The sequence below is a fragment of the Thunnus albacares genome, chromosome 4 (assembly GCF_914725855.1).
Source record: "Thunnus albacares chromosome 4, fThuAlb1.1, whole genome shotgun sequence".
Classification (NCBI taxonomy): Eukaryota; Metazoa; Chordata; class Actinopteri; order Scombriformes; family Scombridae; genus Thunnus; species Thunnus albacares.
Genome location: NC_058109.1, coordinates 3,603,069 through 3,628,092, shown reverse-complemented (window position 1 = coordinate 3,628,092; position 25,024 = coordinate 3,603,069). Strand labels below are relative to the sequence as shown.

The window sequence follows — 25,024 nt, the reverse complement described above, 5'->3', positions numbered from 1 at the left end:
ACTGTTGCCAAGTGTTGAGTGACTTTCAGTCCAAGAGGAAGCCATGTTCGTGTGTTGAATCAATTAGCAACAACGTGATAACATGCAAAGCTGATTTGTGCTCGTTTCTTATCTAATGATGTCTGATGATCACAGCACTTCACATCCAGCCTCCAGGCACTCTCACACAGGGGACTGCAGCTTGAGAGACACTTGACAGGCTGACTTGTAATATAGTGATGTGTTTTTCCATTTAACTCAGCATGAACTGATCAGTTTTATCATTGAACCAAATGACTTGGTGTAATGTTAAAGAGGTCACTGGTAGCACCAGTTAACACCAAACTCTGCAGCTTTAAGGCGCTTTTACTTTCTTTTAGCCTCTTTAAATTCATCGCTTTGGTTTCCTGCTGCAAAGACTGTAAGGTTCAGTCTCACTGCTTTCATCAACCCCCCATATAGAGCAAACAGGCTCAGACAACATGAATTTATAGTATTGAAGTGTGTGAATGGTTGGCTAGAAACAAAAGACAAAGATATTCAGGGGGTTGCATGACCCCAAACTCAAGATAAAAAGAAATATAGGATAGAATATATATGTTCTGTTGTCATGTTCTGTGTCTGCTGTATGTGTAAGCATGCAACTGTTTGCTAACACATTAGCATAACAACTGGACAATAATATTTCAGGTTTGTTCTTCTGTGAGTTGTTTTTGTCTTTCTGCCTCCTGTGCATCAAACATAATTTTAGTTTCAAAGTTAGATCTTAAATGCAACATGCAAGAAATTTCAGACGTGGTCACATATCTGTTACTTCTTCTTGATCACAACCACCTGCAGCACTTTAGTTTTATTTATAGTACCAGTGATGATGCCAAATGGACTTCTAGCAGCTCGCTGCTCAGATGCTGTGAACTCTGCACGACCTGCTGTTTTGACAGTTGTCAGTTGTACTATATCACATATAAGACCACAAATGCACTCACGCTGCACTGCAGACTACAAAGTGGAAAATACGATGTGATGGTGCCGGATGGCATCAGGAGTATGATCTAAAGCTAATGCAACCACATATGTAGGCTGCGGACAGCTGCCGAATGAACTTTGAACTATAAAAAGATGTTCTTTTTGATCTTAGTTTAAGATCTTAGTTTGTGAAACACTAATAAAGCAACCTGTCTGTCATCACTGCAGCTGCTCACATCCTGAGTTCAGCATCCACAAGACATTTCAGACTATGTTCTGGTGCTTTCATTTACTCAAAGACTAAATGTATTTTTTTTTAATTAATTTGAGTAATTCATTTATTGTTTAATTATGTGATACTGTTGTAATGCCTGAGGTGAAAAACTATTATTTGCTGAAACCCAAAGGGAGGCTGGAGGTCAGCTGGAGGTCAGCAGCTCTGGTACTGCTGGGAACTCAGTATCAGACTGAAGAGAAAGTCAGACAACATCACTACATATGTGGGAACTTTAAATATTTGGTCACACAATGAAAGCTTAATTTTCCCCTTTCAATGTTTACATCATAGCCACACAGACCAAAAAAAAGATAATTTTATTCAATAGTTATATCCCACACAGTATCAACCTAAACTAACAGTTCAGTTTTAGTTATTTTAGATATTTTGCTTCCCTCCGTCCCAATGTTCCTATATTCATTCTGCAGCGTCGGTGCACCACTTCCGAATTATGAGCGCCGCTGCTAAAATTTCACACAATCATTAACATCAGTGGGCTACTAATGAATTTCTCTCGCACACTGTGTGAGCAGAATAACACCCCATGTTATTATGGAATAGTTTGGAGTCTAGTGCATCAAATCCCCCCATCAAAGGTCTTGTTATAAGAGTAGTGTGTGAGTAATGTGTGTAGTGAGTGTGTGGTTGAGCAAGGGTGAATGTGAGCGGAGCAGAGGAAAAGGTTAGCAGTGATTTGTCAATCTGGCAGTAAATGTACAGTACAGGCTGCAGTGAGTCAGTTAATCATCTGTTGTTTCCCCAACTGCTTTAGAAGTGAAGGAGGTTAGCTCCGAAGTTAGCGACAGTGGGTTAGCCTAACCTGACCAGGCTCACTGTAGGTGGACCAGTTATTCTCGTTTTAGTGTCAGTCTCAGCTGCTCCTGAACAGAGAAGTGCCAACCTGGAGAAACACTGACGCCATCTGCAACTTCAGTTGAGTTGAAGTGAAAAACACAAGCGTCCACTCCTTCAGGATCTAGTAGCAGCCCACTAATATCTGTAAATCCTGTGACAGGCAATATATGACAGTGTCTTATTAACAAAATATGACGTTACCTTGCCAGAAGGTTTTAAAATGTTGAGGACGGGACAGATCACACGGTGGGAAAGACATGATGCGTGTGGTCATCTGTCAGTGATAAGATGCATAAACACACACGTAACACACAAAAACATGCTCACTCTCTCTCTCTCACACACACACACACACACACACACACACACACACACACACACACACACACCGTTGCTGCCAGACAGCAGAGCCTAATCAGGTCAATAGAAATGTCCATTAGTCCATCAACTGGAATTAGATTGGAAGCAGGGAGGGAGGGATGATGGGAGGTGGGTGTGAAGGGAAGAGTGACAGGGTGAGAGAGAGAAAGAGAGAGAGAGAGAGAGAGAGAAAAGATGACAGTGAGAGAAAATAACAGCAAGGATCAGAGGACAGAGAGAGAGAGAGAGAGAGAGAGAGAGGTATTAAGATGGAGTGAGTGAGGGTGAAGTAACGCGTGACGTGAAGAAGGAAGAACACGGCGATAAAACATTGAAATGGGAGGTGTATAATTTATGTTAATTGATGTTAATTCTGACCCCGTCTTGCAGGCTGCTCTCCTACGCGCTCGTTCACACTCTCCTTCACATGCGCGGCGCTGCCATAACTCCAACTGTTGCCGCTTGGCACTGAAATACTCCTCAACTTTGGTGGATATAGAGAATGATGATGCTGTCGATCACTTTTACTGGACAGCAGCACTGATTCACTACATTATTATAATATCTCACATGACACATTTAGCTCTTGTTGCAGGTTTTACTGATGTGGAAATGACCTCATGCCCAGTTTGAGCGTGACATAATCCCAGTCAATTAGCCCACAGGTCATGATAGAGTCATATATGTCAGTGTGAGAAACATCTGTGACTTTTCAAATAATCCCTCTCAGCCTTTGGAACAATAGTGCTGTCATCCATGTGGGAACTAATTTTAAAATTATTATAGAGATCAGATCAAAGCAGGAGGTCAAAAGATACAAACAATGTAAGACAATTAATTCCATCATCTTTGGTTTTAAGTGAGTAATTTAATCTGGGGAATCTTTTCTCCATCTTTTCTTGTTATTTTGTGCTAGAGAGCAAAATATATCTTCACATGCACCAGGTCTAAAACATAAGCTGTATTGTTTAGATGAAACGTGCACCGAAAAAGAAGCAGAAGCATTCAAAGAAAACATTTAGACATTTATCTAAATCAGTGTTCAGTGAGTCATAGTACAGATTTAACTGTGGCAGTGCAGGCTGTTCTTTCTCTCCACCGCACCTGCTGACACCAAACGATGTCTCCTTCAGACATTCAGCGGTCTGTTTAAACCGACATATCCTGTTTCCCAGAGTCCCGGTCCACTCAGTGCAACAGCTATTTCAGATCAAGCTTTTTACTGTCAGCCTTGATGCTTCTGTAAACCCGTCTGACCCACAGACTGTCAAACCTTCAGACTCCAGAGCATCACATTGACCTCTGGCTTTCCACACCCTCAGCCACTCAGTGAGGCCCATTACCAGCCCATTATAGTAATTCAATGGGATGCTGCCTGCATGGAAGCCATCAGGACACACACACACACAAACACAAACAAATGCATACAAAAGCATACACACCCTTCCACACATGCATATTCAGACATGCATGTACAGAATATAGTACAGTATATAAATACACGTATACATGGACAAATTCCTACGATAACACTATACAGCAAATATACATATCACAGTTACATAGAAAAAAACAAAAAAAGACACACAGACAACAAAAATATTATAAGAAACCTTAATAAATCCAGCAAACACAGTGTTTTAATCTGACACAACAATAAAAAGCAGACAGTGAGATTTGAGGAGGGGGCCGTCTGATGAAATTAAGTGGCAACACCATCAAGTACTTCCCTCCTAAAATGAGAAGACTCCCACCTGCTGGCTTTATAATTCCCACTCATTCTACATTATTAGCCAGGATGACTTTATCGGAAAAACAGTCACATGTTGAAGATGTAATCACTCGTATTTATGAAGTAACGGCTGATGAAAGCCATCAATAATATATTATGTCTAGTATGTGTGAGCTGGACCATCAGTAGGTATATATCATATCATGGATGCATTTCAGTGAATAACAGGATGTTTTTAGACCCTGTAGGGCAGGTCCCAGCACTCTTAAAATGGGCTCTATTATTATAATAATCCAATTTAAAAAGTGTGTGTTAAAGCTTAAAAACCTCTGCAGTGCTGCTGCACATTTTACCCCCGAACTCAAAGCCAATATTTATCTTTAGTTTCCATGAAAACACTGAAATATGAGGCTGTTTCTTTTGATTTCATCAGCGATGTCTCCAAGGTCCAATTTTGTCAGTCTGTTTGTCTGTTTGTTCAGCATTAACACACACACGCACGCACACACACACGCACACACACACACACACACACACACACACACACACACACACACACACACAGTGGAGCATGGTCAAGCATGCATTCGATACTGCCATCCAGTTTGTGTGACTGAGTGAGCAGGCAGTGGGGTGAAAGAGCTTTAATGGGTTAAAGAGAGGGGGGCGTTAAAGAGGGGGGGGGGGGGGGGGGGCATGTAAAGAGTTTAGAGCCTGGGAGGTTTACAGCGTCACACAGACTGACTGCTTATAGCTCGTCCTCATGCTGTCACAGAGAGGGAAAGCTCCTCATACAAAGAGTCTCATTCATAAATCTCATTCAAACAAATATAAATCAATGAGACGTCAGTTAAGCAAAGACAAGGCATAAACTGTCTAATAATATATGACTGGTGACAGGCTGAGCTACAGTATTAAAGCGGGAAAAAACTCAGTTACATTGGCACACCTTCATATATATACATATATATATATATATATATATATATATATATGTGTGTGTGTGTGTGTGTGTGTGTGTGTGTGTGTGTATGTATATATATATATACATATATATATATATGGCAATTCTTGGTCTGCTCCCATATGTGTCTTTTTATTACACCATTTACACTATTAATTACACTTTTTCTGAAGTTCTGGGTCAGGACTCAGAGACAGACTGTGTACTTTACATCAGTAAAGCCAAAGAAACCCTCTCTCCCAGCTGGTAGAATTAGATCTAATTTGCATGATTTCTTGCTGGTTTATATGGAAAGTGAGCAATTTAAAAGCTGAAATATTTGGCAGTAGGATAAATGAGTGGGCAGGTGTCTTTACTGCCATATCTGACCGACACACATATAGAAACTGTTTATAATGCATAGTGAAGGAAAATAAGCCAGCACTCCTTGGGAATAAGCAGCTTTATAGTAGAATAACACATGAAAAGCTCTGTGTTTAAATCACTTCCATCAAATCACATCAGCGATCGTATCTCCTTTGTGACAAAAACGTTAATAAAAGTTGATCTACGATGAAACAAATTAGAGCGAAGCTTGCATGAGTGACGGGAAGAAAAAACAACTTCATTCCACCGATTGAGGATAATTGAAAGTGACGTGAAACTCAACCTCCGTCTGATAACGACTGAACGAAACGTGCGGATGAGAAAAAGCTCGGCTTGATGGATGGAGCGGAGGAACGATGTCACGTCTATAAATAGCATTTCTATGTGAAATATTCATTAGACTAAGTGAGAGATAGATGCATGGGGGGGGGGGGGGTTTAGTACAGGGGGGAAAAAAATACAGATTTAGATGAGAGATGTGAGAGAGAAAGAGAGGTTAACGGAGAATGAGAGAGAGAGGAAATACAGATAGGAGGAAAGAATTTAGAGAGATAAATTTGGAAGAAATGAGAGAGAGAGAGAGAGAGAGAGAGGGTGAAAAAGAGGTTAAGAAATGAGAGAAAACAGACAGATAATTGGGCCATGGCATGTAGCCCCCCAGCCTGCAGTGTCACCCACCATTTGTCTCCTCTCCCAATGCAGAGAGAGAGAGAGAGAGAGAGGCAGCGAGGCTCAGGGCGAAACACACACAGTCCAAAAAAAAAAGACAAAAACAAACAGACAATCTTCCTTCTGCAACACAGGGATAAATACAAACACAGAATAAATGAAGGGGTGTGTAAACTTTATTCACCCTGCTGCCCCAATGTTGTTTTTCTTCTCACCATGGGGTCCAGGCTCATTAAAACGTAGCCCTGGCTTTAAGCTGGACACCGTTGAGCATGAGTCACTGCAGAGAGAGCCTGGGAATACATGGTGGGCAGTGAAGCAAAATGTAACGTACAGTAGGCAGAGGGTCATGGGCCGTCGCTCCAAAAGGGATATTTTATGAATTAAATAGAAAACTATTAAAGTAACGTTTGTCTTGACATTTGGAATGATTGTTTTCTTTCCCTCTGAGCTGGAGGTGGTGATGTTTAGCCATTTTAAAGACACCTCTTCTGTTTGAGTTGTTGTCTTTTTATCTTCCTTCTTTCATGGACCAACATGGACCAACTGTTTAAGAAAATTCAAGGAGAATGTCTGTAAAAAATAGTTTTTCGATCACAAAAACAAATGGAGAACCACCCGTAGCTTCTATAGAAATATCATCATCACCCTTAAAGTCATCATGACAAACTGGTTCTCCAACTGGTTTCCACTTTTAAATAATCTGTTCCCATATTATGTCTTGGAAGAATATGATTCAATTTAAATTTGTAATAGAGACTTATAATTTAAATGTATATTGCTGGTACTACATCATGTGAGAAACATTTTTCTGATCTTGTGTATGTTAATCTCAGGTCTGGTAAACTACTCTGAATGCAGTCCTGTCTTCAGCTATGATCAATAAACTTGAGAGAAGGAATTTGTTAACACTGTGAAAAGTGTAACTTTTGAACATAGTTTGGATCAGCTGCAGGCCTGCAGAACTATTGAACTAGCAGAGCTTTTTTTAAGCGCTAATCAATAAATATAGAGACAGACAGGCTGGCGTTGCATTTCAGGAAACTATGGTGCTCAGAGAATGTCTGGAACAGCTGATGACTCCTTTCTATTCTGATCACAGGAGAGAACGAGTGGGGGGGGGGGGGGGGGTTAAAGAGAGCAAGAGAGAGAAAGTGAATGTCAGGAGAGACAGAGGGAGGAGGAGGAGGAGGAGGAGGAAGATTTATTGTCTGTGTCACAGTCATACACAAGCACGTTACAGTGAGTTAAACACTTAGCCCTTCTTCTGCTTTGTTCTCTGTGAACTATATCACAATCTAAAAAATAAAGGAAGTACAGTCAAAATCTAAGTTTTAATTTACAACACTGTTCACTTAAAGTTGAATCAGAGCTGTTGACCAGTGTAAGAAAAGTTTGAAAAGTGTAAAAAGTCTGCAGGGTGTAGAGTTATTGTAGAGAGAAGTGAGGTTACCAGGCGTCTGTAGCTCCTCATCTCTGCTTCAGGATACATTAGCCGCTACTAGCATAACAACCTAATCTCCGACAGAACGGTCAGTGGTTGAGTTGCATTGTGGGTAATGTAGGCACCAGGTTTTGACAAGAAACAAGAATGTACGGAATAAAAAAGAAGATATCTGGATTCTGCGGCCATTATGACACCAACAGTGTTACAGCGCTAAATCAACTGAGTGACAAGGGTTTGCTGAACTCGATGGATGATTCTTAGTCAACTTTTCTCAGAGAAATAAAGTTGACAAAGTGCATAATAACAATATTTACCGTTGGCCACCTGAGCTTTTCCACTACAGACACTATATTAATGGATTAATTATGTGAAAACAATTATACACAGAGTTAATATCCATTGATTCTATCTTTAAGTGTTTTCTCAATGCTAGCTGAGTCTGGGAAAATCAATAATAAGTGACAAATGTATTTAATAAAAGATGAACTGATGTAGTTGGCTAACTTTATATTACAGTTTACTGGTGGAGTAATTTGTCCCATTTAACATGTCTATCATCACTTTAGCAGGTTACAGCCACGATGTTTGTGTTGTCAGTGTGAGGCAGTGATCAGAGTTGTTTGCGATCCTCCTCTCTCCTCTGGATGGAAGCTGAGAAGTTGGACCGTTGTTATGGCGATAGCAGAACCAGTCTTGCCAGGGTGTCCTCGGAAACCGAGCGTAACCATAACAACGACGGAACTCTCCTCTACAATGCTGCTGTGTTTAAGACCCTCGAGACACACAAACACTCACACGCATACGCCCACTGGCTGACTGCCAGCTAGGAGCTGCAGCCCACATCTAAACCAGAACTCCACACGCTGGAAGAAACACAGAAAGTTTTACCTTCTCTGACACATGAACCACAAATTAAAACTTTATGATTTTCATTCTCTTTCAAACTTTTTTTTAAAAAAAACTTACTCTCCCGGTTCAAAGGATAAGCCACCGTCTTTGTGCATATAAACTAGATGACAGGTCTTTGCTTAGACACAACCGAAACTCACTTCCCCCAAAAACCAAAACCATGGGGGGTGAGAGAGAAGCAAACTAGAGGAAGAAGCGACGTGCGGAGACAGAGATCGTTATCCACTAACTTTAAAAGCCAGTTGCAGTATTTTAAGGATGGAAAAAAAACGTCTGTCACAAAATATGTCTTAACCTGTCCCAGTTACAGCCAGTCAGGATACAAACAGCAAAAGACTTTTTTGTCTTAATTTTAAAATGAATATGATATAAACAAATTAACTATGTTGTTGCTGATAAGGTGGGTGAACGTCATACTACCACCTTAGAAGTGACAATTTCCAACACTGCTGCGAAAATGCTCTTGACATTAAGTATTGTTTATAATATTTTATTATTCTTTTTGTGGAGAATATTTTCATTATTCTCGACATGTGTGTGCATCTTGGTGAACAACATAATGACAGAGCTGGTGTTTCCCCGCTCATTTAAACGGAGACCATTGGAAGAAGATCTAAGAGGACATTTCTATTTTGCAGACACAGGCGGTAAAAAGTGGTGGCCGAGTGTACAGAGAGACAGATTTATCATGAGATTATGAATTTTCAGATAAAGGCGGATAAAGACAGGAGGAGTTACAGATGGTAGCAGCAGACTGAGATACAGAGAAAGAAGGCTGACGGTGACAGAGACATTCAGGGGGTAGAGATTAAAGTCTCGAGTGTAAAGAGAATCTGAGAGGATAGTAAGAAGAAAGACCCTCCAAGAGTCCACGGGGGGGGGGCTCCTGATATCAAAGCTTTAGACACAGCATACAGTGTCTGGGCCCAGTCAACACATACTAGCGCTGGGTGTCAGTTATTTGAAGCCTCACACATAAAGCAGGATTATATACATGCAAATAGATTGAAAAAATGCAGAAAAAACAAATAATCCATGAGTTACATGAAACACACACATACAAAAAGCCTGCATACACACAGCACAAACACATGTACACAATCATGTCAGTACAATTAGACACATAGATCAAAAGGGACTATTTACATCTATAAGAAGCTATGGTTTTTAAGTGATATGTGTAAATAATGTACTGCTTATCATGGAGGGAAGTAATTAAAGGACACTGTCATGCATCATGCAGGCAGCATTAAGCTGCTGAGGTCCTGCTGCTCTGCATATAATCCCTCTGCCCTCTCTTTCCTTTTGGGTTCCTTCCGTCCTTGCCTGCTGTTCGACATGCAGCGTACTTTCCTGCAGAAGGGGTTCATTTCAGCTTTGATCCCAGTTATAGATCTGATGCACGATTTTCTCTTGGTGGTGCACCGTCGCTGAATGAGCAGCAAGAAACACGTGACGCACATACACCGCAGCGTAGAGTTGCTGTTTGTGAAGAAACTTCTTCCCGCCTACGTTTGAAAAACCCCACAGTTTCTCCATCGTGACTTACTGTCAGCTTCACCACCGGAGGAGAGAGAAAATAAAGAGTGGAGGCGAGGAGCGAAGAAGGAATCCTCTCCTCTTCATCTAAATCTTTGCTTGGCTGGGTGTGTTTCAGCACCACGGACAGCAGCCAGCAGCTCTACAGCTTCATCGTACAGTTTAATCTTCAAATCCTCCTCACGTTGCGTGCTTACAAATACTTACAACTTGAAGGAATAATTGAAAAATACAATGGTGAGTCCTTTTACAATACCCCCCCCCCCCCCCCCCCTCACTTGACAGCAATACTTGTTATTATTTATGTTAACAGGATGTATCACCCACCCACTGTCACCCACATACACTGAGCCTGGCAAAATTTAGACCCAAGGACAGCACCCATCAGTGTTCACCAAGGTTAGACCAGCACAGTCACCTACACAGATGATCTGCCTTTCCCCACAGCAGTAAATCTAATCCAGATATTGCATTTTTGTCCCTTAAAAGAAGAAATCTGTCCTCTGATACTCTCTTGTTTTGGTTATGGAGAATGTAATTTATTCTTTCACTCGTGCTACTACTTTATTTTCACGTTGAACCATAATTTATGGCCTTTAATGCAAATTTTCCTGGATAAATAATTCATATTAAAGTCTGTTTTGTTTGCGTGTGGTCTGGGCTTGATTGCATACATGTGCTGTGAATGCAGCTCCTTCTCATGGTGAAACTTGCCTACACAGAGAATAATACATGAAGCAGCTCAGTCAGGCTTGGTTAACCTGAGCATTCACGTTAGAGCCTGATTATACCCTGTAAATGCTGCCGGGATGATCTCAAAGGCTTTCTTAAATTCTACTTGGGTCTTTTATTCCTCACAAATAAGATAATTTCTTCGTGGGAAATTTCCCATAAATAACCCAGTTTACTCCCATAAAGACCAATTAATAAACTGCTTATATGCAGAATTATGAAACAGGAATTAATGACTCAGTGATGTGCCTCTTACAAAAGCATTACCCGCTAAATAGGCAGAGTCAAAACTAATAATTAGTGTGAAACTAGTGCACAAGGCTGGATCCAGATAAATGCAAACCGAGCTAGCAATGTTTATTCAAATGTAGTGTCTCTTGTTGTCTAAGAATTGTTGTTTTCTGAGGTTGTTTGCGTCTTACTTGTACACACACATGAATAAAACATTTCACTGAGGCCCGCTGCTGTACTGAGTGTGAGCGCTGGGTGTGCGTTTGTTGGGGACTGTGGTGATGACTTCATCCTCAGCTGGAAACACAACATCACATTACCAGCTCAGCATCCCTCTCTGTTTCACTACATATCTGTTCTGTCTCCCTCTTTATTTCTTCAGTCTACTTCTTCTGCTTCTTAACATCTGATATGATTAGTGAGTAAGAATATGATGGATATGATCAGGATATGATCAATGTGTTTATTGTCATTATTTTGTCATCACCATGATGTCAAACACATGTAGCTGTAACTGCACCAGTCACACAGTGACCTGAATCCTTTCATCATGGGTTGGCTTTACATATTGCATTAACATTATTTTCTATTGTACCATATTATATCTGTCAGCAGTTTCCAGTGCAGAGGACTGACCTGGTTAGGTTCCAGTGTCTGGGGAAAAAACATGCGCGATCTCTTCCCAATTAGATGTTTTTTTTATCCTCTGAGAATAGATTTTATTTTACAGAAGCTGTATGATTAAAGCTATAAATCTGGGTCAGTAAACACTCACAGGAATGATAAGTTGTTAAATGTCTCGCTGTGATTGTTTTACAGTTTCAAAGCTCAGACTGAGTACAGCTGACAGTGACGGGGCAGGTACGAGTTCAGTTTCCTGTCCAAGGATGCTTCAACCAGCTGGCAGTTGAATGCGGATTATAGTTTTATTTATAGAAAACGTTCCTGGCAAAAATAATCATATTCATTAAGATTAACTGTAATAAAGACAAAGAACCACTGCTTTCCTTACAATATAACTTTAGAAAAACAGAAGAGACAGGATGTAGGAGATCTGATGTAATTATCTGTTAGCTTGATTGACTAGTTAGCCTACCTGAGTTTTAACATGGCTAGTTTGAGTTCAGACTAGTCATATTAGACTACCAGCCATAGTAGATACTGTACTACTACTATATACATCTATATGTAAAGAATGCTCAGGTATTGATATTTCCGAAATATATTTGAAATATATTCCAACTAAATGTGAAGTTACATTTCTTGAGTTTTAAAACAGATTTTGCTGGTGACCCGTCCAGAGTGTAAACCACCTCTTGACCAGTGCATGCTGGGTAGGAAGAGGATCAGTGGTTTAGAAAATGGACGGATCGATCAAGTTGAATAGAAAGTGTGCAGCAGAACAGAGAGACATAGAGCTGGTTCATATATTCTAACGGCTGTAATTTCATTTTAATGACTACATTACAACACAGAGCCGTAACAATCATGTCTGAACAGTATCTGTGAGACCTGCTGAAGCTTTCCAAAGGGGGCAGCAGGAAGAGAGAGAGAGAGAGAGAGAGAGTAAGGACCGCCTATTTCCCACATCACCAAAGGAGATGAGAAAATTACTGTATAACACAACATACAAACCTCTAAAAAAATGGACTATATTAGCAAAGAGAGTCTGTGTGATGTATGGCTTGTTAACTTGTTGCTTTGAGATGTGATTAAAAGGCCAAGCTGGCTCCCTGAGGAAAAGGGGAGGGGAAGATGGAGCGAAGGAGTGATGAGGCGGGAGCAAAAGCAATCAACTTGATTTGCTGTCAGTTTCCAAAGGCGATGTGGATATATCAGCATGTAGGACTTGAGAATACTTGGAGCCTTTAAACGTTTGCCAGTGGGAGAGTCATTAAAGAAACGGGAGGGAATATAATTCCTCAGAGACATCGCTTCGAATATGTAAAGCTTTAGGCGGGAGAACCAGTAGGCTTATACACAAACACTCTGCTGTCTTTGAGAAAAAAAGGGGCATAAAACCCTCTTTATGTCACATGTAAGTCATGTATTTTTTAAGACTCTAAATATGGTTTTATGGAACTGCATAACCTTTTCTTACAGTAATTTAATGGCTTTTATGCTGGAATGAACACAGTCAATGATTAAATTATAGTGTGGATGTAACTGACAGTCTCATCTAAATCTTTATCACGTAAATTCATTACAGTTAACGTTTATTACACGTAGATTTTGTCTTTAGGGCTTTAGGAATGATTGCTTCTGTAGATTTTGTCCTCCTGTTTCATCACTTCCCTTATGTCATTATTTAAATAGTGGAACAAATGTATCATCCCTCAAAGAAAAGGAGCAGAAGTGTTTGAGATTCACCTGAGATATAACATTTGACAGATCGACGAAAGCCTGACCCCAAAGATATGAGAAACAAATGACACATAGGAAAAATGTCATTACAGTGTGTTTAAAGACGTCAGACAGATCGCTCTAAGAGGAGCTTTGATCAAAAGACAGTTTCTCCTGCTGGATCTCTTTAAATGTGAGGACACAACAGTGACAGATGAGCAGCGAAATGAAAAGCTAGTTCAGAACAAATAGGCCAGAAGGGGAAAAAAAAAACAACAACAAAGAAAACAAAAGGTGCAGACATACGAAGGACAACCTGTACGCATCTGTCACTTCCACTGTGACCTAGATTTATAGCGGTGTACTCTGGTGGACGCCCGGTGTGGCTGTGAGAAATGTGTTGTGGCATGTGCGTCATACATATCAGTGTGTGTCAGTTTTGTCAATCTGAATGCATCTCCCCTGCTGCTGACCAGGAATCATGGCTCACTGAGCTCTGCTGGGTTACTAATCCTGAAAACATGTCGTTTAATGGTTATCAAAGGACGGTTTTAATCGTCTGTCATCTCTTACAGACGCTTTCATATTTCAACAAGCATCAGAATTTGTGGGAAACTATGTAGTGTGTGTTTTTTATCTCCGCCACAGTCCCATGAGTCTGTTTGCGTATCTCAAAAAATTGCAGAAATTTGGAGGCATTTTCAGTCCACTTGTGATTTTGAATGTCGACTTTGATTTATAAACTTGCTCCTACATGTGTAAGCGAGTTTTAAATTAACCCACAATCCAATTCTACACGATTTCAACTTGAAAATTGGTAGAGTAGCATATTAAAATGAAATTATTGTGGCTTGTAGAAAAAGCCTTTAGCAGGTGCATTTCATAAGTGTGTCTGGGATGTCTGTTTCATTTGTCCATCTGTCTTGTCTCTGTGCCTGTCTGTCTGTCTGTCTGTGTGTGTTCTGTGTTATCTTGTGAGTGTGAGAACTGAGTGCTGTGCTGTGCAGCCCTGGGGGAGGTGAAGCTGCATTCAGGAACCTCTATGGGTGCCACAAAGCTGCATTCATCCAACTGAATAGCTGTTTTCTACAACCAGGCACTAGTCATCCCAACTCCATTGGAACGCCTCTATGAGTTACCACTCTCCCTGCCTTGGTATGCAAAGCCTTATCCACCCAAAACACAAATGGTTTGGTTAACAAAAGACACAAAACACACTTACATGAAAACACTGAAGAGATGCCTGACTCTCCAGTTTCAAAGGATGGGGTTTTTTTTTTTGAGGATTTCTGGACACTGAACTCTCATTCTTCTTATTATAGAAGATTGAGGATTTCCTGTTTTCTTTCATCTTTTGTGTGAACCTGCTTTGTCTTCACTTGACTCTGATATGCCAGGGATAATTTACTGCCATTGTGAAGACAAAGTACAGGCAGCATTTTATTCAAACAGGAACGATTTTCAAATGTCACACAGTGGAACGGATGGTTGACAATAACATGATAGAGTCTCAGCGAGTGACAGCGCTGCTTACACAGACACAAGGGAAACCCACCTGACATCCTTTTACAGTGTCAAATGTCACAAATGTGTCATGTTTAAAGCAAAACATCAGTTGTTTCATAATGAAATGTTGTGCTTTTTCAGTGTGCCCACTTCCAACCTGCAGTCTCTGCTACTACATTTCCCAGAATGCCATTTGATAATCCCTGGAGAACAGACAGGAACTGGAACTTACTGCTTTCACTTGAAGATAAATAAGTGCGTCTCTATAATTGCAGATGTTTTCTTTAAGAGGATGCTGTTATACGGCCGCTAACTCTTAAGTTTTTATGTTTTTTGTTTTTCATGTTTTATTGCAGATTTATCTTTTACAGTGTGACCAATCAGGAAAGGCAGTGAAATGCATCATGTGAACATTTACTGTTCTGCGTGATATAATCTACTCAGGGCAATAAAGTCGCCTTCCCCACGATACTGCGCTGTCAGATTAGGGTGTCCTATTCCTTTCATCATGTCTGCCAGCGTGCACTATGAAACCTTGTAAGCTGTGATGTGATTCTGATTTTGATGTTAAAAGGCTGCTAGCAGAGTAAATCAAGAAGCCTCAGCATGCAGCCACAGCTGGTGTTAAAAGGCTGCTACTGAAGGTATCAAGCAACAAGGAGAAAAAAAAAACAACAACACAGCCTCTCATTCAAATTCAAGTAATGTCTCTTTCCAATTAACAGAGTGCTGGAGTCATGATTCCCCACATTGACTTCCTGTCAGCAGAGTCCCTGCTCCCTCCCACTGCAGACACTGGTGTAGAGTTTTGCCTCATCAGTCAAAAAACAATGTGAATTATTTTATCATCTTTACTGGTTGCATGGCAGAAACAACAGAGACGACTGGACGATATCATGACAGTATTTTCTGTTCTTCTCAGGGTATAAACTGAATAAAACATTCTAGAAAGTATTGTAAGGAAAGATTGTGGAAACAGCTTCAGATAACCATCTGAGGGACTGATCTGACTTGAATGGGACTTTGTGAAGAGCTCACTGAACATGACCTGGACCTGGACCTGTGTGTTCCACAGTATGGAATACAGATTTTAAATTTGGGAAAAGGAGAGCACTGGTATCAGTTTGGGAATTAGTATCAGCCATAGACTGTAAAAAAAAACATAATGGACATAGCCACCGTGACGTCACCCACTGGTTTGTAGCCTTGAGTTTGGCATTTTGATCGTCGCCATCTTGGAAATTTGGAGCCAGAAGTGATCATATTTGGACAAGAGGGTGGAGCTGATGCTAACGCTAGCTGCTAGCTTGGTTAGTCCCGTGCATTCTTAACTGTGATACTAAAACTGCTAACGCTAATGCTAATTTCTGCAAAATCAAAACCATTAAAACAAAATGCACTTACTAGAAAAACTGAACATCCGACTCATTAGAGGGTCTTTTAGTACAACCGAACGCTGAACAAGGCAACCAAAATGTTACAATTAACTTTCATGAACTGAAAACACACTGAAATAATGACAGCTATGGCTATACTCTTTGAATCTGGGGTTACGCCAAGGTTATGTTTCCTAATCAACGTTGTAACGACCACGGTGCCACCCAACCTTTGTAGCGACTTTTCAATCACAAGGTAGCAACACCCTAAAGCAGACGCTGCTTCATCATCTATTTTACTCTAAATGGGACCATAATCTACAAAATGAACATCATGCTGTATTGAAAAAGACTTGAAACTAGTGATTGAGATCATAAATTAATTAGGAAACTATTCACTGAGGTAATAAATCAAGTGACAAGTAGGGTCATTTTCCCATAGACTTCAATACAATCAGACTTGTTTCTGGAGCCAGTGGAGTCGCCCCTGCTGGCGATTAGGGAGAATGTAGATTTAAGTCACTTCCGCGTTGGCTTCATTTTTCAGACCCGGAGCTACCTGCTGATACCCTGAGATGAGGCATCAGAATCAATGTTGGGAATAAAAAGGTTGGATTGCTGTATCCCAACTTAATCAGGTGCACTCGAGAGGTAGTCTTGATGACTGAGCTTTGACTACCATTCAGAAACAACATCACAAAACAAAAACATGCAAATCTAGGGAAAACCTGCAGCAGGTGCAACAAACTGGCATTTCATAAAATGTGCCAAGTCAGCAGGAGTACAGAGCAAAGTGAAAGAGGACAGAAACACACATGATGACGAAAGTCACCAGAAAGCAGTCAGCAGTGTTACAAAAAAGGCATAGGCTACAGAGTGTGGTGGAGACTGTGAGTCTAAGAGGACTGTGTGCAGTAATAGATACAAAGGGGGGGGGGGGGTGAATAGCCAGGAGACTCAGAGAGAGAGAGAGAGAGAGAGAGAGAGAGAGAGAGAGAGAGAGAGGAGAGAGGCAGAGAGAGTGAGAGAGAATAATTGAACTGTGGATCATTGGCTAATGGCCCTTAAACCACCAACTCTCATCTGAAAACATTCACTCTCATTATACTGCAATATAATACTGGCTGATAAATGGCTGCTGCCCCGCTGTGAGCTCTGTTACCTGCACTGTCCATTAACACACACATAATACATACAGTGCATTGTTCTTTGCCAGCAGTGCATACATTTCACTTTGCCCTCATCATACAGTTTCTATATTCATATATTACTACTGCACAGCCTCTTGTTTCAACAAGCCTTCATTCTGCAAGATATTACAAAACAATATGTGCAATATGAAGGATAAGACTCTATAATACTGAGATATCATAAGAGATGTCAAGTACCACAGACCATCTCTCTCTCTCTCACACACTCACACTCACACACACACACACACACACACACACACACACACACACACAAACACACAGGAATTAAAAATGTTGCTACAGCAAATAATATGAAGTACCATAAGGTCACTAAACAGGCCGCTCTTGAGTAGAGATGAAGTTAGAAGTACTACACAGGTTTCCTATATATAGACTGAGTTCACATCACGATTCACCACCGAGTCAAAATGAATCTAAATTATCAAATGTGTTGTATAATAAGCTTTACAAATGAATAAACATTCAATATAGTCTATTGATGGGATTATGCAGATGAAAACTGAACTGTGTTAAATACTGTGTGTTGTCCGTGATAGATACATGAATATCCGACAGTGTGCAACCGGACAGCTTCGTTCAGTATCAGCTCTGGTCCTTTGCATCTCACATCCACAACAAATACATCCGGACACAGATTAATACACAAACATCACGGATTTACTCACCCACTCCTATTTTCTCATCCTCCGTCGGCGTCCACATGATGTCCCGGTGTACAAAGAGCAAAATCCCCCCAAAGAAAAGTATAATCACCCGATGCGTCGCTTCATGGAAATCCTACGGAGGTTTCACCAGAGAGAGGGGAGAGAGAGACAAGAGGAGGAGGACCGGAGAGGAAAAGTTTACTTCAACTGTTCAGGATGATGGGAGAAAAAATATCACTCTCCTGATGTCGAAATACAATAGAGTGAAGTTGTTTTTTTTTAAACGACGAGCGAAAGATATGATGTTTCATATCCCGTCAGCTTCGCAGTGACGCATGGTGCGATGTGTTTGTCCATCTCTGCTGGTGCCGGAAAAACCCTCCTGCAAAACCACCAGGAATTCAACCAAAGGCGTCACAGCGACACTAGCAGACCAAATCATATAGTTTTAGGGATGACATATTAGAAAGGTCAGAATAATAGTGAATGCTGAACCGTAAATACTGCGAGTCTCCATACGACGTGGCTGAATGGGATAATTAAAAGACAGTGTCTGCTGAGGACACTATGAGGATGTTATCAGCATGTTATCACAGTAGTGAAACACTCCGAGCCAATAGTGAGAAATGATATAAATGATCATTATCGTGTTTTCGGTTAAGTTGAGCCCAGCAGCCTCGTCTCTTGCCTTCTTCTCAATCAGCGCTGCACGTCTCAGCCTCTCCAGCTCCCGTTATGTTGGTCATTTCTTCTTATTTATTATGTGCGTATTTATTTCTCTCCGCCCGTTGCAGCTGTTAAACTTGTCGTGAGTGTATGGGAAAAAAATGAAATAAATAAATTAGAGACAGTCCAGTCCCGTCTGTGTTCGGTGTCGGACCGGGAGAGTCGTGCGCAGGCAGCAGCAGAAGGGAAGCCTACATCAGTTTAAGAGGATCAGGCGAATGGAAAGCCTCCAGATAGAGTGGGTTACATGGACTGAGAGAGTGTGTGTGTGTGTGTGTGTGTGTGTGTGTTTGTGTGTGTGTGTGTGTGTGTGTATGTGTGTGTGTGTGGGCAGAGGTAGTCCCGTCGGTCCGCAGCGCCACTAGATCGTTAAAGGTCGTCATCGGTGACATGACGCGCGTAACGTTACAGGACAGAGCACAAACTGTACAGTCCTGATCCTTCATAAACATGAAGGCGCACATATATAATATTCAACATATTATCACAAACACAAACATACTGTACAAATCCATATAATACAGCTACACACACACACACACACACACACACACACACTTACATGACTCATGGAACTGTGTCATCACTGCATAACATGACACCGCAGTGACATAATATGTGTCATGTTGTACAGTAAGTGAGAGTGATTTACAGTAGACTGGTCTCTCTCTGTGTGTGTGTGTGTATGCATGTCAATATTGTGGTGACACCATGTGCATCTTCATGAGCAACAAACTTTTTTTTTTCTCAAAGTGTGTGATCAACGTGGACAGACACTCCTGCAACTGTAATTGGTTCATAAGGTAACCATGGTGATCTACAGAGAAGCTTATGAAGCCTGGTCATAATAAAAGATTAAAGATGATACCTTCAAGATGAAAAAATAAGTGATTGTTTTATTGTTATTTATTGAAGCAGTAAACTAGAGTATGAACTAGAGTTGATATTAGAGCTGCAACGATGAGAAATGATCAATAACAGAAAATAATCTGCAACATTTTAGTCATGTTTTAAGCAAAAATGTCAAACATTTGCTGGCTGCAGCTTAGTGAGAATCTTAAAGTTTTTCGGTTCATACGTGACAGTAAACTGAATCATGACCAAAACATACATTTGAAGATGAAGATTTGAAGATGCTCTAATAAATTAGAATGACAATTTTTCACTATTTTCTGACATTTTATACACAAAACAATAATCGAGTAAAATAGTCGATAATGAGAATAATCACCAGTTGCAGCCCTGAAATGATAACCGTTAGTCAATTAACGCTAATTACTCGTCAACCAACAAATACATATCGATATAATGGATTATTTTTTTATTGTGTAATTTTTCCTTTCACTTTTTCATCAAACGAGTATGTGATGCTGTTCTTTGTCTCAGCTATTTGATGTCGCTAACTAGCTAACTAACGTTACCGTTAACTGAACAAAACCCGGAGTTAACGGTCGGTCGGACTAGCTTAGTGTTTAACTATTTGAAGATCTCAAATTTGACTACAATGAAAATTAATTATTGCCTAAATTATGGCAATTTTTCACTATTTTAAGCAATTATTATACCAAACAACAACAACAAAAACAGCTATCCCACCCAGTTTTGTCAGTTTGAATTTTTAGCTAGCTAACATTTAACTTACCGTTAATTACCGTTAATTAGCATTAATTAGCGTTAGCTAGCGTTAGTTAGCTAACGCCCAATGAGTCAGAGCAAGAAAGAAGTTTCTGGAAGGGCAGAGTAGCTAAATGGAAAAGTCCAAGAGACAGAAAGGTTAAAACTGAAATAAATACAAGTGTTTCATTTGTTCATACCTTAGTTTTGCTGCAGCTCCTTAGAACTAGTTAACTAACCTCAACTGGTCAACTAACAGCCGACTAGTCAGCTTCAGTTACCTGCTTAACTCTTTTGGTTTGAGCGGTTTGAAATAACCGTTAGAAGCCGTTTAACCTTCATCTGACCAACAACAAAAACAGCTATCCCAACCAGTTTTGTCAGTTTGAATTTTTAGCTAGCTAACATTTAAATTACCGTTAATTACCGTTAATTAGCATTAATTAGCATTAGCTAGCGTTAGTTAGTTAACGCCCAATGAGTCAGAGCCAAAGATGTTTCTGGAAGGGCAGAGTAGCTAAATGGAAAAGTCCAAGAGAGAGAAAGGTTGAAACTGAAATAAATACAAGTGTTTCATTTGTTCATACCTTAGTTTTGCTGCAGCTCCTTGACTAACTAGTTAACTAACCTCAACTGGTCAACTAACAGCCGACTAGTCAGCTTCAGTTACCTGCTTAACTCTTTTGGTTTGAGCGGTTTGAAATGACCGTTAGAAGCCGTTTAACCTTCATCTGACCAACAACAACAAAAACAGCTATCCCACCCAGTTTTGTCAGTTTGAATTTTTAGCTAGCTAACATTTAATTTACCGTTAATTACCGTTAATTAGCATTAACTAGCGTTAGCTAGCGTTAGTTAGCTAATGCTAATCCCAATGAGTCAGAGCCAAAGAAGTTTCTGGAAGGGCAGAGTAGCTAAATGGAAAAGTCCAAGAGACAGAAAGGTTAAAACTGAAATAAATACAAGTGTTTCATTTGTTCATACCTTAGTTTTGCTGCAGATCCTTAGAACTAGTTAACTAACCTCAACTGGTCAACTAACAGCCGACTAGTCAGCTTCAGTTACCTGCTTAACTCTTTTGGTTTGAGCGGTTTGAAATAACCGTTAGAAGCTGTTTAACCTTCATCTGACCAACAACATACAAAAACAAGAATAAACTACAGTAAGAAACTACCGTCATGGTAAAATGTTCACTTATTTATTCCCAAAACATTATTAGTTAATGTCATCTGAAAGAAACAGATTATTATTATTATTATATTATCATTATCATAAGAAAATTACAGTTCATGTGCATATTGTGTAAATCGAAAGTATTTACTTTTCTTTAATACAAATTGCTTTTATCCCAAATATCTTTCCAAAAAGCCTTCAAAATGAAATGAAATACATGAAGTATATGAAGTATATGAAGTACATGAAGTATATGAGGTATATGAGGTATATGAAGTACATGAGGTATATGAAGTATATGAAGTTCATGAAATACATGAAGTACATGAAGTAGGCTATATGAAGTATATGAAGTACATGAAGTATATGAGGTATATGAAGTACATGAAGTATATGAAGTATATGAAGTACATGAAGTATATGAGGTTATGAGTCATTTAGGTGGTTAAAGCTTCCTGACAAGAGAAACTGAGCTGCATGGTTCATTATGTTGATGATTCTCATATTTTCATGTTTACTAATAATAAAAACTGATAATAAAGATAAAGTCATAAAAGTAAAGTTTACTAGTGGGACTGCTACTAACAATTATTTTCAACATTGATTAATCTGATGATTATTTTCTCTATGAATCGATTAGTTGTCGATCGAGCCCAAGATGACGTCTTCAAATATCTTGTTTCTTCCAAAATTCAAATATGTTCAGTTCACTGTCATCAAATATGCCTCAAGAAACCAGAAAATATTCACATCTAAGAAGCTGAAATCAGAGAATTTCCTTTACTTTTTCTTAAAAAAAGACTCAAAACAATAAATTGATTATCAAAATAGTTGCAGATTAATTTGATCGTTAACAGCTAATCAATGAATGTATTAATCATTGCAGCTCTAATAACTAGGTCATAATGTTTGAACTCATGTGATTCAGAAAACTTTAACTTATGAAGTCGTGGATTTATTTATTTATTTATTTTGACTTGTCAGGTGGAATAAACTAATTGGTTTTGTTCCACTTAAATGTTAAATGTGAGCAGATGTGACACTGACACACCTTAATGTGATGCAGCCATCATTAATCAAAGTTATTAATTACACCTGAGCTTGTGTTCCTGATTGAAATGTCATAGCAGAAAAGTCACACGTGTTATTAATGATATCACTAACAGATGCATTACTTTTAAGTTTTGATTCAGGTTTTTATTGTGCGTGCTGGAGGGAGACACACAGCAACCAGCAGAATACATTAAATGAAATATCTAACAACCAGTAACAACCAGTTCATACACACTTTACCTCCTATAAGTGTTCCTGTGTGTGTGTGTGTGTGTGTGTGTGTGTGTGTGTGTGTCTTTTGGAATAAGAAGAGCAAAACTAATATTTGATGTGTTAAACAACCACATTTGATTCCTTTAATCACCTTAAAAACTGCTGTCTCTGTGTCGAGTCCTTATCACATTATTACCACTAAGTTCTTTTTGTAGGGTCACATTCAAGAGGCTGGCATACTGGGAATGACAAGTTGTGATTCAAAGAGTTTGAAACATTGAAATAAACTTAGTATTCTGGTCCAGTCGAGGCGGACTGAGAAGAACAGACAGGAAGAACAAATGACAGAAAAGAGAAGACGTAGCAGACAGAGTGAACGACCTGTCCAAAGAATAATAACTCAGACACAGACAACAAGTCAAAGCTATTTATTATAGAAAAGAAATAGTCCTCTAAACTCTCAGTATTAACAAAAAAAGATTCATTCATCTATAGATTTTCAACCATTCAACAGATAAATATGTGTACTTTTACACTGCAAGCTGAGAGAACAGTGTAATGCTGGTTTGTGAGCGAGGAGAAGGTTGTTGTTGTGTTTATTTGGCAGCATGTACAGTGTTAAACCAGATTTAGCTTAAAGCTCATTTTCATCTGCGGTCCCTTACAATTAACATATATAACAGCACAAAAACAAACAGAACAAAGCAAAAAAAACAACACACAGGACACATTATACAAAATACAAAGCGACACACAACAACACATCACAAACACCCACAATGTCAACCAGAAATAAAGATATCAATATTACCTGAAACTCCCCCTTCAGTCAAATGAATTTTCTTCATAAAGCCCAAAATTTACCCCCAACAGTTTTATCAGTCTGTACAGCGTAGGTTCAAATAAGGAAAAACTCACCAAAAAAACTTCAACAGGAAAGAAAAAATGGAAGAAACCTCCAGAATAGCAGCAGAGGAGGGATCTCTCTTCCAGGATGGATGTAGATGCAGTAAAAGTAGAGAATCTAGACTCACTGTGGACATATTTTGTAAATGACTTGAGATACAGTTTATTCTGGAAGTTCAACCTTCAGATTATTGAGTGAAAAACAGTGAAACGCTGGTTTGTGCTCAAGGAGAAGATCTTAAAAACACTTCTGACAACAGACAGCAGCTGAGGTTTGTTCATTTTTTGAGTTCAGCAGTAAATTTAACATCTCAGATTTACCTCAGACTGTTTATTCAGTCTGTAGCACATATGACACGTAGACGCTCGGTTTGTTTAAGGAAATAAAACCTTTAATGGAAGTAACACTAACAGAGGAGGGACGCCTCGCTCTGTTGTTTGCTTTAGCCTCCATCCTGATTATATGTTGGGTATTGTGCTGCTTTATGACCTGATGCTCTTTTTTTAAGATGTGTTTTAAGATATCAGTGCCTGGATGTCATAAAACCTTCAACAGCTCAACCAGGATAAAACAGAGATTTTAGAGAGAAACAGGTCACAACATGAAATCCTCCAGGACTCACTGTGAGCCAGCGGGACAGAAACCTCGACGTCATCTTTGACTCAGAGCTGAACTTTAAGGCTCATGTGGGGTTTGTCAGCAAATCTGCTTTTTATCACCTCAAAAATATTGCTGAAGTGCAGCCATTATTCTTTTAGAGAGAGACTAATGGAAGCTTTTCTATCCAGCAGACTCTCCTGTCTGATACACATCACACCTGTTGTTAAACACTTCTAATGGTCAGTTTCACTACTGACTTTTAACTTATTTTACTTGTTTTTAAAGCCCATTTGTCTGAAATGCTTGTAATGTATGAACCAGGACTCTGTCAGAGTTGTTCCAAAGTGCAAAACCAAAACTTTTGTCGAGGCAGCTTTTAGTTTTTATGCTCCGAGCGGTTGGAACAGTCTGCCTGAGGATCTGAGAGCTGCTGAAAGTGTTTATATCTTATAATAAAACCTGAGTCTTAAGCTTTTGATCAGAATATTTTATTCTGTTTAATCATTTATTGTATTGTTTTGTAATGTTTTATTCCCTCATTATCTATTTTTATTTGTCATTGTCCTTCATCTGTTGTGTTTAGTTCTTCTAAAGTTACAGGGATTGAACCTGTGACTCTCCCGTCAGGG

At 39.6% G+C, this 25,024-nt stretch overlaps 2 protein-coding genes across 13 annotated transcripts in view; one reads left to right on the top strand and one right to left on the bottom strand.

Annotated features, from left to right (window-relative positions):
- The window catches only part of LOC122981166 (dedicator of cytokinesis protein 3-like), a 210,899-nt gene extending 189,327 nt beyond the window's left edge, over positions 1-21,572 (bottom strand). For 3 of the 12 annotated variants that reach the window (XM_044349762.1, XM_044349759.1, XM_044349760.1), the window contains exons 1-2: positions 20,650-21,013; positions 18,131-18,242 (exon numbers count right to left, since the gene is read on the bottom strand). In XM_044349762.1, coding sequence (XP_044205697.1) covers positions 18,131-18,167 — 37 coding nt within the window. In that variant the 5' untranslated portion in view covers positions 18,168-18,242; positions 20,650-21,013. Of the gene's footprint in view, positions 1-18,130; positions 18,243-20,477; positions 20,566-20,649; positions 21,015-21,036; positions 21,225-21,258; positions 21,379-21,433 lie in introns of those variants that run through there. The other 9 variants (XM_044349765.1, XM_044349766.1, XM_044349767.1 and 6 more) reach the window with 6 other exon arrangements.
- The window catches only part of LOC122981168 (hemicentin-1-like), a 738,767-nt gene that overhangs the window by 428,502 nt on the left and 285,241 nt on the right, over positions 1-25,024 (top strand). The window lies entirely within an intron of this gene.